This window comes from Mobula hypostoma, chromosome 7 (genome assembly GCF_963921235.1).
Source record: "Mobula hypostoma chromosome 7, sMobHyp1.1, whole genome shotgun sequence".
NCBI classification, from domain to species: Eukaryota; Metazoa; Chordata; class Chondrichthyes; order Myliobatiformes; family Myliobatidae; genus Mobula; species Mobula hypostoma.
In genome coordinates this window covers 141,226,859-141,240,478 of record NC_086103.1, presented here as the reverse complement: position 1 = coordinate 141,240,478, position 13,620 = coordinate 141,226,859, and the positions used below count along the sequence as shown (strand labels likewise).

The 13,620-nt window shown below is 38.6% G+C and overlaps 1 protein-coding gene across 2 annotated transcripts in view; it reads left to right on the top strand.

Annotated features, from left to right (window-relative positions):
• The first annotated feature begins 4,333 nt into the window (after positions 1–4,333).
• Positions 4,334–13,620, top strand: part of cenpj (centromere protein J) — a 64,316-nt gene continuing 55,029 nt past the window's right edge. Inside the window, exons 1-3 of one of the 2 annotated variants that reach the window (XM_063054155.1) lie at positions 4,334–4,457; positions 8,998–9,484; positions 11,306–11,426. In XM_063054155.1, coding sequence (XP_062910225.1) covers positions 9,077–9,484; positions 11,306–11,426 — 529 coding nt within the window. In that variant the 5' untranslated portion in view covers positions 4,334–4,457; positions 8,998–9,076. Of the gene's footprint in view, positions 4,512–8,997; positions 9,485–11,305; positions 11,427–13,620 lie in introns of both variants that reach the window. The other variant, XM_063054156.1, reaches the window with a different exon arrangement.

Sequence of the window (13,620 nt, the reverse complement as noted above, 5' to 3'; positions counted from 1 at the left end):
CTCCCTCTCCCCCTCCCACTTTTAAATCTCTTACTAGCTCTTTCTTCAGTTAGTCCTGACGAAGGGTCTCAGCCTGAAACGTTGACTGTACCTCTTCCTAGAGATGCTGCCTGGCCTGCTGCGTTCACCAGCAACTTTGATGTGTGTTGCTTGAATTTCCAGCATCTGCAGAATTCCTCGTGTTTGCGGGGATAATATCACTCAGCTTCACTCGCTCCATCACTGAACTGTTCCCAAAAGCTATGGACTCACTTTCAAGGGCTCTTCATCTCATGTCCTCAATATTTATTGCTTATTTATTATTATTATTTCTTTTTGTATTTGCACAGTTATTTTCTCATTAGTTGTTTGTCGTCCTATCGGGTGCAGTCTTTCATTGTTCCTATTGTTTTTCTTGTATTACTGTGAATGCCCACAAGAAAATGAATCTCAGGGTTGTTAATGGTGACATACACGTACTTTGATAATAAACTTACATTCCCCTGCTGTTGAAAGAACATATTTGCTCTGTCAAAACGATTCATGAGTCAGAACACAAGTATCAAATTGTATTTTCATTTTGAAAATCTAATAAGCTGCAGACCTGGAAATCTGTAATAAAAAGAGAAAATGCTGGAAACACTTAGCAGGTCACATATCATCTGAGGAAAAAGCAAGAACACAGTGCTATGTTTCTGATGAAGGGTCTTTGACCTCAAACAGAAATACTGTTCCTCTTTCCACAGATGCCACTTGGCTGCTCTGTATTTCCTGCATTTTCTGTATTAAATTTATTTTTTACTCTTTGGACACCAAAATCACTACAGATAATTAGACTCCCAACAGAAGTACCATTTTACAAAATCTATTTTACACCCTGGTTAAGGCCTGATACCATCCTAAAGTTTGGTATCCATAATTGAACAAATTACTGGAGCTGACACTCATTCAGTGTTTGTAAGTGTTTTGAATAATTCTCATTTTCAAAGTCAAGAATCTCATATATGTTATTAACATTTTTTTCTCCTCTCAGCATCAAAGAATAATTTGCATATATGCCAAATCCCTCAGATACTGTATGATAAAGGTGGTGAATGCTTAGAATGATGGTTGGGCTATCAGTCAAAAGGATTGGTTTGGATTGGTCTGATTGGAACTGCATGCTTCTTGACAAATAGTTTAATTCATTACATCCTTGGCTAGATGGAAGGGACACATGTGGCCTGATGAGTCATTCAATATAACTAGATAATACTAGTATTTAACACTTTTAATTCTCATTTAGTGCTTTCAAAGCCACGTTAGTAGTCTTCTTGTTGTATTTTATCCAGCACATAAATTGGGGAAGATGGCATAACTAATTATCTCTTAATTAGAACTTCATTTCTCAAGATTTGCATACTAAATTTGTCCATCTTATTCATCATTGCTTCATATTTAATTAATGATCTATTAGGTAATTTACCCAGTCACATGAGCCTGGTGACTGCAGAGTGCCTGGCGATTGAAGTAATTGAATGCACAAATTTAAGTAATCATCCTTCCACTTTCTAGTTCTAATTTTTATTAAGAATTTCTACATTTATCAAATTGCTCCACATTTTTAATAGCCTTTATTTTCCAAGTCTGTAACACAAACAATTAATTACAAGTCCCACCACAGTTAACATTATGTAGTAACAAAACAAAAATCACTTGAGTACATTGTTTATTTGTAGATTAGTAAAAGCCATTACAATGCCAGGCATCTATGGACTTGATTTCCTACACCCACTGAAATCATGTTGCCTCATATACAAGTAAAACTCCTCAAATACCAAATTGTACATTGACCCTACTACATTGGTGATTAGTAGAATTTGGGGGTGGGGGAGGTGAGGTGAGGTGGATGAAGGCTAATGAGAATGTAGAATTTTAAAAAAATGCAATTAACATAGGATTAGTGAAAATTAGACACAGTGGGCCCTGTCTTGTGCTGTAAACCTCTGTGACTCAAAATCATCATGTATTACAAGTTGACTCCATTTTTCAAATATTTTTATCATTTGAATTAGCTTTCTTTTGTACAACTGGCAGCCATAAAATATTTAATGTTCCAATTGATAAATTATATAGGGCTTTGTCATTGCATGGTCAATACTTGTATTGCCATTAAGCTAAGACTGTATCACCTCCATTTCTTTTCTGTTGTGGATGAAGCTAGAAATTTTTTTTTAAAGAAAGCATAAATTTCTTTTTATACATTGACTTTTCCTTAGTTCTTGGATGAAAAGTCAACACATTTATGAAATCAGGAGTATAAAGGCTAGACTCTGAGGCAAAGAAAGAAATCTGCTGAGAAAAATTAGCAGGTCGAGCAGCATTTCTGGAGGCAAAGGAAGAGAATGTCAGATGAAATTATCTCCTTAATATGTATGCCATACAAATGATATAACTCCATCTAAAATAAACACTAATTACCAATCACAAACAAGAGAAAATCTGCAGATGCTGAAAGTCCAAGCAACACACACAAAATACTGGAGGAACTCAGCAGGCCAGGCAGCATCAATGAAAAAGAGTACAGCCAATGTCTCAGGCCGAGGCTTATCAGGTCTCCTGATATAGGATTTCAACTTGAAACGTCGATGACAATTCATTTCCTCCCACAGATACTGCTAGACCTGTTAATTTCTTCCTGCTGGTTATTTATGTGCCCCTAATTAATGATCATAAGACTATCTGACACATCAAATCTGCTCCTCTATATGGCCATGATTCACTTTCCTTCTGAATCCCACTTTCTTGCCTTCTCCCCATAACCTTTGATGCCCTTACTAATCAAGAACCCATCAGCCTCCACTTTAAATATACCCAAAGGATAAAGCCTCCACAGCTTTCTGTAGCAATGAAGTCCACAGGTTTACCAACATCCAGCTATAAAGAAACTCCTCCTTATCTCTGTTCTAAAGGGATGTCCTCCCATTCTGAGACTGTGCCCTCTGGTACTAGACTCCCCCACCAAAGGAAACATCCTCTCCATATCCACTCTAACTATGCCTTTCAATATTCAGAACCCTCTTCATTCTTCTAACGTCTAGTTAGTACAGGCCCAGAACCATCAAACATCCCCATATATATCTTCTGGGCCTTCTCCAATATCTGCCCATCCTTTCTTAGATATGTGGCCCAGAACTGCTCACAGTACTACAAATGCATTCTGACCTATGCTTTATAAAGCCTCAGTATTACATTCTTGTTATCATCTTCTGGACCTCTTGAAATGAATGCATTGTCTTCCTTACTATTGACTCAACATTCAAGTTAACCTTTCTGGAATCCTGCACTAGCACTCCTAAGTCCCTTTGCACTTCCATTTCTGAACTTGCTCCGGTTAAGAAAATAGTTTGTGCCTTTTTTCCTTTCACCAAAGTGCATAGCCGTAAACTTTCCTGTACTGTATTTAATCTGCCATTTATTTGCTTATTTTCTAACCTGTCCAAGTCCTTCTACAGACTCCCTGGTTTCTCAACATTACCTGCCCCTCCATCCATCTTCGTATTCCCTGCAAACTTGTCCACAAAGCCATCAATTCCGTCATTCACAAACAAGGGAAAATCTGCGGGTGCCGGAAATCCGAGTAACACACACAATATGCTGGAGGAACAAAATGCCGGGTAGCATCTATGGAAAAAAGTACAGTCGACGTTTCCGACCGACACCTCTCGGCAGGACTGGAGGAAAAAGAGCTGAAGAGTAGATTTAAAAGGTGGTGGTGGTGGGAGAGAAACAGCAGGTGATAGGTGTAGTAAGAGGGTTTCACTGAACTCTCGACGGAGGGTCGATTTAAACTTCTTCAGGGAAGGAATTCCATTATTCACATCATTGGTGGTATCTAACGTGAAAAGCAGCACCGATTCCGACGGAACTCCTGGATGAACCGGCAGCCAAACAGAAAGGACCACCCCTTTATTCCCACTCTAGTTCCTGCCAGTCAGCCAATCTTCTGTCCATGATAGTATCTTTCCTATAATATAACACGGTTTTAAAAAAATCTTGTATCGGGGCCTTACGTGCGGTACCCTGTCTGAAAAATTAGGTAAACAACATCCATTAACTCTCCTTTGTCTATCCTGCCTGTATTAACTCAAAGAATTGCAACAGAATTAAGGAAACCATACTGACTTCGATTATTTTATCGTGATTCTAATTAATAAAAAGTCATCTGAATGTCTCCAATATATGTAACAGAGGGATTCAACTTTCGGAAAAAGCTGCTCTCGTAAGGACTGTAGTTCCTACAGCGTATCGGACTACAATCCCAGAATGCCCATCGTCCTTGCGCATGCGGAGTGATGACCGCGGTTTAACGCTTCAAAATGGCGGTAGTTTTGAGAAATGTTTGGAAGAGTTGGGAATATCGTTAAACGCCTTTTCTAGGGCGTGTTGGTTAGGTGGCGGCTACGGGCTTGCTTCGGAAAAGTTACGGAGAATTAAGGGTAACGATTTAATGTTCAAATTGTATTAAGCATGGAATGGGGTAGTGCAAACAGGTTTGTTTTGATGATGAAAATGTCTCTTTTTTTGTTTCTGTTTTATCCTGATTGATGGTAGATTTTGTTAACTGCATTTTCTAAATATTCCAACCTTGAACTTTCGTTGATGTCATGAGGAATATTCGCAGATTTTAGACCGGAGAGAGACCTTGAAGTTGTGTGTTTATAAAACAACCAAGAGGTAGTTGGATGGAAAAGCTGGACAATCACAGACCAAAAACTTCATCACTGCTGAAAAATATTTGATGGCTAGACATAACTACAACATTGCAAAAAAGCAAAATTAAAAACACCAAACAAACTTATGACTGCTGGAAGTCTAAACTATGAGAACGATTGCTGGATTACTAAGATTGAGAACAGGTCCGACTTCATTACTTCCAGTGGTTCAGTTTTTAAATACGATTTGCAGATCGGGATCCTTTGTTACTGACGTTGTTTATGTAGACGTATTTTTAAAAAAAAATATGCTTCTTTTCATGAATGTTTTGAAATGGTGCGTTGGTATACTTAAGGACCAGAAAAGCAAAACACCGTGGTTGTAGAAATCCTGCTCAAGACAGGTTTTGAAGGGGGAGAGAATTTCCTCGTAGGCGAAGCTAGAACTAGGGTCACTTTTTAAAAAAGTTTTTTCCCCAATGAGATTTTAGAGTCTTAAAAGCTTTTTTAAAGGGGGAGGAGGAATTTGAGTTTTTCAATATTCAAGTGGAGAAATGTAAGTTTTTTTTGGGTGGGGAGAGGTAAGCAGAAATATGATGTTGATAATCACAAGAGTAACACATACAAAATGCTGGAGGAACTCAGCAGGTCAGACAGCCTCTGTGGAAAGGAATAAACAATCGAAGTTTCTGGTCTGAAAACCTACCCATTCACTTCCTCCCTCGCCTCCATTCAGGGCCTCAAACAGTCCTTCCAGGTGAGGCAGCACTACACCTGCTAATCTATTCTGGTTGGCTATTGTATCTGGTGCTCGCAGTATGGCCTCCTCTACATTGGAGAGACCATGTGTACATTGGGGGGACTGATTTGTCCAGCATCTTCACTCCATCCATAACAAGTAAGCTTTCCCAGTGGCCAGTCATTTTAATTCTACTCCCCATTCCCATTCTGATATGTTGGTCTATGGCAGTCTCTACTGCACAATGAGGCCACTCTCAAGTTAGAGGAACAATGCCTCCTATTCCATCCAAGCTGAAGGCATGAACATTGATTTCTCTAACATCTGCTAATTTTCTCCCCTCCCCCTTCCCTCTTCTTTCATTCCCTAGTCTGACTCCTCTGTTACCTCATCTATTCTCCTCACATGCCTGTTACGTTCTTTGGACCGAGACCCTTCGTAGTCCTGATGAAGGGTCTCAGGCCAAAACGTCGACTGTTTACTCTTTTCCGTAGATGCCGCTTGACCTGCTGAGTTCCTTCAGTATTTAGTGTGTGTTGATTTGGATTTCCAGAATCTGCAGATTTTCTTGTGTTTGTAACCTCCTCCTGGTGCCCTTCCTCCTTCCCTTTCTCTCATGGTCCAGTCGCCTCTCCTATCAGATTCCTTCTTCAGTCCTTTACCTTTTCCCCCTATCACCTCCCTGCTTATCTCTTCAACACCCGTTCCTCACCCACCTGGCTTCACCTATCACCTCCTTGTACTCTTTCCCTTTCCTTTCCAGTCCTAATGAAGGATCTCGGCCTGAAATGTTGACTGTTTATTCCTTTCCATAGATGCTGCCTGACCTGCTAAGTTTCCCCAGCATTTTTTTAACATGAAGTTAATGTTACAGTCACAGTACTTGTGATCTTATTAAAGCACAACAAACCTAATGGCCTATGTTTTTGTTTGAAATAGCACCTGCTAGGGATGCCATCAAAAGTGGAGATGAAGGCTGCTTTATAAAACTAAGAATGGGATCTATGACTTTCTAAAAAGAGACATATTCAGGATTTAAAAAAAACAAATCAAGCTAACCCTTAAATCATTGGATAGACCCAACTGGAGCATAGTGGTCCTGTTGGGCACCACTTTGCTGGAAACAATTAGCAGGGGTTCAGGAAAATCAGCAGCGGGGGGGGGGGGAAATGAAAATCATGGGACTGCTTCCTTGAGGGTAGCATGGATTTTTGCTGTTGTATGATATATGGGTTATGTATAAGGAAATTACTAAAATGGCACGAGATTTAAAAAAGATATATAGAAAGATTAGAAGCTAGAATGATTCATATTAGAACAGTTAAAAGGTAAATTTGATTAAAAATATTTACTATATATATAATATATATTTTTATTTGTGTATCACATGCTCCTTTTTTCACAGTGGAGCCCAAAAAAAGGGAAAATTGTAAAGCATGGTAAAACTATAAATTCAAAAACTGAAATGTCAGCATTTCAAAAGTATTCATCCGTTCTTGCTCGGCGCTTAGTTCAACCATCTCTCACAGCTGTTACAGATGAGTCTCTATTACCTTTGCACAATGTGATGAAGCAACATTTGCCCATTCTTTTTTGCTCAGGCTGTAGTAGGTTTATTGGAGAGTGGCGGTGGACAGCATCTTGAGGTCTTGCCAGAGATGTTTGGTCAGGTTAAGGTCAGTACTGTGGGCCACTTAAGGACATCAATTTTCTTCATTTGAAGCTACTTCATGGTTGTTCTGGCAGAGTGCTTTGGGTTGTTGCCCTGCTAAAAGACAAACTTCCTCCCCACGTTAAGCATTCTGCCAGAGGCTAGCAGGTTTTTTTAAAATCTAGGATCTCCCTGTATTTAGCAGCATTTGTCTTCCCATCAATCCAGACCAGATTTCCAGTCCCTGCTGCTGAAAAGCATCCTCATAGCATGATGTTATCCCCACCATACTTTACAGTAGGGATGGTGTTACCTGGCTGATGTGCAGTATTAAATTTATGCCACATGTACCATTAGTATTGAGGCCAAAAATTTCCACTTTGGTCTCACCTGACCACAAGACCTTCATCCACATCTTTACAGTATCTTCTAAGCAATATTTTGTAAAGTATATTTAGGCAAGGATATGCTTTTTTAAAAGTAGTACTTGTGTAAATCTAATACTGTGCATCAGCCAGTTAATACCATCCCTACTGTGAAGTATGGTGGAGATAGGTCATGTTCTGGGGATGCTTTTCAGCAGCAGGGACTGGAAATCTGGTCAGGATTGTTGGGAAAATGAATGCTGCTAAATACAGAGAGATCCTGGACAAAAACCTGCTACCCTCTGCCAAGAAGCTTAAACTGGGGAGGAAGTTCATCTTTCAGCAGGACAACAGGCCAACAGCTCAAAGCACACTGCCAGAGCAACCATAGACTGGCTTCAAATGAAGAAAATTGATACCTCTCAGAAGCTCAGTAAGAGTCCTGATTGATCATCTATGGCAATACCATAAGGTTGCTGTCCACTGCCGCTCATCAACTAACGCTCATCATGGCTTGAGCAATTTTGCAAGGAGGAATGGGCAAATATTGCTCCACCGCATTGTGCAAAGCAAATAGAGATCTAGTCAGAAAGACTCCTGCTTGTAATAGCTGCGAGGGGTAGTTTAGCTAAGTACTGAGCAAATGGGATCAATAATTTTGAAGTGCTGACATATCACCTTTTGAATTTTTCACACTTCACAATTTTCGCTGTTTTTTGGTCTCTACTGTGAGGGGAAAAGGAGCATGTCATTTGCAAATACAAATTCTCAGTTAAATCAATCAAAATCCCTGGTTGTAATACTCATTGAACAAGGGATTGGGGGCTGAATACTTTTTCAAGGCATGTATACAGTATAAAGAGAGAATTCACTGTTCAACCACTAGAGCTTTTCCAGTTTCTTGAAGAAATTGACAAGAGTTTCTCAATTAGATTTTTCTAAATCTAGAATGTTTTGAGAATGACCAGAGAAAGATAACTTGGTCTGGTTGAGGAATCTATCTCAAATGATCAACAATTTTAAATCCTCAAGTTCAGTGCTAACAAGGGCACGCTAGAACAGTGTCTAAGCTGAGGATGAGTAAGAATGGATTATGAAGTTGATTTTGTGAGCTCTTGGGAACTGGATTTCTTGGGGCTTGAGGAAGCAAGTGGTGATGTAGTGAGGGGTGTGGGTCTATCAGGTAGGTGCCTTATACAGAACTGCTATTAGCTAGATAAAGTAGGCATTCCTCTCCAAGAAACATCAAATATAGTTGCAGCATTTATTCAAGATGAAACAATGTTTCAGGTTAATGTAATTTCTGTAATTTTTAAAGATCTATAGTGCTTTTGCTTTCTTTATTTTACCTCATTCTTTGCACTTTATTGTGTTTACAGTAATGTTATGTTTTTGCACACTTCTTGCACAAAACATATTTCACATCACACAGGTCCACGATGATAAATCTGTTCTTTATTCAGCATGAGATAAAACATCTAAGTTGCTTGTTTGAAAATTTCAAAATGGTTTTTGAAACTTGGTTTGGATTTTAATTTTGAATTGATGAGTATACTTTAACTTTTGCAGGTAATTATTTCTCCTTGTGCAAAATAGTGAAATGCTTCAGAGGAAGATCTGAAGTTTTCTGCATGATCCGGGGAGTTTGATGGAGACTTCTGAAATGTCTACGATTGTTAATGATCCGGGGCAAAATTTCTTGGCTGAGTGGACAACAAATGTTACTCGTGCAGGAGTAATATTGAATCCTCCATTTTGCTTCAGTGATGTGTACAGCTCTCTTCAGGAGTGCAGAAGTATAAATGACTCATTCACTACTGAGTTTGCTCCACTTCAATACTCAAACAACAGCAGCTGCTTCAGCTTAGATTCCCTTTTGGAGGCAGACACACAGAAAGGATCTGAACAACCTGGTTTTGATAAGAATGGTTCATTGTCTTCAGATCTTCACTCAAATTCTTCCCAAAATGGTTTATTATCGTGTAACAATGTGGCAGGGAAGCAAGCCACTGAGAAAATTATTTATAACGTTGCACTTGTGCAAAGACTTGAACAGGTTTGTACGTTAAAATCTATTTAATCCATATCTGTATATTGCCGGAAAATGTGGGCAGAGAAATATCAGTTGGAATTTAATCTGAATGAGTGAGGTGTGGCACTTGAGGTGTCAGATATAAAAGGAAAGTTTTGCAGTAAGAAGCATTGGAGCATTGATGTACTCGGGTTGCAAGTCCATAGCTCCCTTAAAGAGGTAACGTGAGTAGACTGAGTGGTAAAGAAGGCTTGTCTTCACTAGTCAGGGTGTTTAGTATAAAAAAATTAGACACCATATTGACACAAAGTGCTGGAGGAACTCAGCACAACTGGCCTGATGAAGGATCTTGGCCTGAAGCATTGTCTATTCCCTTCCATCGAATGCTGCCTGACCTCCAGCATTTTGTATGTGTTGCTTTGGAGTATTGTGTGCAGTTCTGCTCACTGGATTACAGGAAGTATGAAGAGGCTCTGGAAAGGGTGCATAAGAAAATTGCCAGGATGTGACATAAACTCGGATTGTTATTTCTCGGGAGTCCCAAGAGCTGATGGGTAACCTGATAGGAGTACATATAGTTATGAGAAACATAGACAAGGTAGATGGTCAGCACCTTTCTCCATGGTGGAAATGTCAAATATTAGAGGGCATAACTTTAAGGTGAGAGTGGAAAGCTTAAAGGAGATTTAAGTGGCAATTTTTTTTTTGTCCAGAGAGTGGTAGGTGCCCAAAACACATTGCTGGGGGAAGGTATATGGATACATGAGAAGGCAGGGAATGGAGGGATATAGACCATACGCAGGCAGATGTGCAGTTTAATTTGGCATTATGGTCTATATCCTACAATGCACAGACATGCAGTATAGCACAGGAACAAACAAAGATGAACGTATTGCATTAGGAAATGAATTTCTGTAACTTTGTCCTCTTTAGCTATAACTTTGAAGTATGAGTCATTGTTGCTCATGCTTAAAAATCCCATACTGGAAGTGTGACATTGTGGTGCCATTTTTCTGTTGGTACCCAGTGAAGGTCCTGTCCAGTGTCATGATTATTGAAAAACTCTTGACAATGCTAGAAGATCCCATCAATATCTAAGTCAATGATTGTCCCACAACTGGTGTAACTAAAATGAGTGATTATTTATCAGATTGGTATATATATGCAAATTAGCTGTCAAATATTCTGTACTACAGCAAGTGCTGTCTGTAAAATATTGTCCATAAAGAATTTTGGTATAACTTGTCACAAAAGGTGCTTTATTCATGTTCTTTTTCTGTTTCTCTGAAACAATTTCTGTTAGCATATGATCGTGGCAAGTAATCCTATTTAGTTATCCAGCAACTCTCTTAATTAAGCATTATATTTATTAATATTGTTAAGAGTATTCTTGAAATTTGTCAACGAGTGAAAGGAAAATGGAACAAAAAAAAATGCTCAGTCGATCCAAAGAACTTTACAGCACAGTGCAAAGTCATTATGAAAACCAGCACTGCTAAATAATCTATTTTCCAGTAAATATTTGGGTTACTAACAGTCTGAAGGTGGTGGTATTGGAAATAAGTGTGCTGAACACATTGCACTATTATTAATTTATGTGTATTAATCAATATTTGTATGTCTGGAGCAAGAGATCTATTTCATATTTTCTGATGATTCTGCTTTTCTGCTCTTAATTTCTTTCCTTGCTTTTCACTCAATTTGATTTGATAGTCTTTTAGGACAATCTTCAACCAGATTACTACAATCATAGGCAGTCAATTATTTAAAGTTAAGAGCAATAAATTTCTTGTCTTCAATATTTCAAACAATGGTAATTAGATGCTAATTTGTAATTCTTTGAAGTTAAAAGAGTGGCAACAGGAAAGGCAAGAGCAACTGAAGAAACAACATCTGGAGCAGCTCCAGCAACTGGTAAATGAGCAACAAACACTACTGGGTCTTATTGGTACACAAGGATATGCAGGTAGGGAAAAAAAGTTTTCACTTTATTATGTTTATTTTTAGGTATGTTTTCCTTGCTAAGTAATATTGATTGTTTTCAGAAACATATCATTTGATTAATCAGCTTTAAATCTGTATTGCAATTAACACTGGAACTTACTGTTAACAAAATATTACAATGGAAAGAATAAAAATCAGTATATATGGTAATAGTTAATAATCCACTAAACAAAATGATGATTAAGAGAAATTTCATAGGGTGTAGGTGTTTGGAATTCTTCATCATAAAATGTTATAGAGATGGAGTTACTGACGACATCCAAGGTGGAGATTGTCTGACATTTAAACAGAGGAACTGGGTAATATGGGTGGTGGCCAAAAGATGTTAAGGCAAAGACTGGATCAACAATTTTTGTATTCATTGGTGGATTTGGTTTGAATTCGCTGTTGAACAGCAATGACCAATGGTAGGCTTTCAGTTTCCACCTGCAATGTCATGTTTTGATTAAAAGGTGTCAGTAGACTGTGTCTGTATTTTACGTTTTTTAGGTTTTATGCACAGTATAAAAACTATCAGCATTGTGGACGTGTTACGGCATTAGATTTTGATCAGTGCCAATCTCGGCAAACTCATCAATGAATTTCTCTGCTGCTTTGTGAATATTCAGCAGGCTGGTTGCAGGAATTTAAGAAAAGGCACGGCATTAAATTTTTAAAGCATCTGCTGATCACAATTACCTTCAATTTTCAGTTCTTTGTGAATAGATCTCTGCTTATTTCATGATCAACATGCCGTTAATCATACTGGCATATGTTCAAAGTTCAGAAGTTCAAAGTAAATTTTTTTTATCAAAGCACATGTATGTCACCATATACAACCCTGAGCTTCATTTTTCTATGGACATACTCAGCAAATCTGTAGAATAGTAACTAACAGGATCAATGAAAGATCAACCAGAGTGTAGAAGACAAACTGTACAAATACAAGTATAAATTAATAGCAATAAATAACAAGACATGAGATAAAGAGTCCTTAAAGTGAGACCATTGGCTGTGAGAACATCTCTATAATGGGCCAAGTGAGTATCCCCTTTTATTCAAAGGCCTGTTGGTTGCAGGGTAGTAACTGTTCTTGTACCTGGTGGTGGGAGTCCTGAGTGTCTTGTACTTTCTACCTGATGGCAGCAACAAGAAGAGAGCATGGCCTGGGTGGTGGGGATCTCTGGATGCTGCTTTCCTGTGACAATGCTTTGTGTAGATGTGCTCAATGGTTGGGAGGGCTTTACTTGTGATGTGCTGGGCCGAGTCCACTACCTTTTGTAGGATTTTGCCTTCAAAGGCTGTGATGCAGCCAGTCAATACACTCCCCAGTACACATCTATAGAAGTTTGCCAAAGTTTTAGATGCTTTCTTCTCAATTGCACTTAGGTGCTGGGTCCAGGACAGATCCTCTGAAATATAGTCCAATACTGATGAACTGACTCGTTCAGTACATATTTGAGATATTCATTTTTCACTTTATGCAGTGTTTTTCTATTTTTTGTCACCTTCTATTCGTTACGTATGTGAGGTCACTTCTCAGAACTATCCGCAGTGCATGGAGACCTGCGCATCACTTGGGAACCCTACCAGCACCTTGTGGAGTTTTCCATTTGTGGCTTGTCAGCGTTTTAAAAAAAAAAGGTTTCAGAGGTTTTCGGATTTTGGAGTTTCAGATGAGGGGTATTCAACCTGGGCAACAAAAATGCCATACAATTAGTGATTGGAAACTGTTGCGCAATACGTCTATTTCATAAAACCATTGCAGTTGGCATATTCAATCAGCTGGGACACTGTTGCAGGTCTGTTATTTTTAGTACTGCTGGACTATAAACACCCACAAATCTTCTAATCAGATTGCAGTTAAACCACTGACTGAAATCTGAGATGATAAGCTATTTGGGGAAAACAACCCATTTTAAGGCAAACCCAGTATTTTAAGCCAACAAACATCTGTACACAATATGAGCTGGAATGAACAAATCCCTTCCTCCGTGGTGAAGTTGTCCCTAGCTGCACAAGTGTTCTTGTTAGGATCACAACCAATTATTCTAGCAATGATTTAAATCTAGTATCACTAGGATGAATTAACTGTTAGTATATTTATTCAGAAATTGCTTGAATATTCCCATTATAACAGTGAGTACTAATATTCTTGTTTTGACAGACATTTGCAA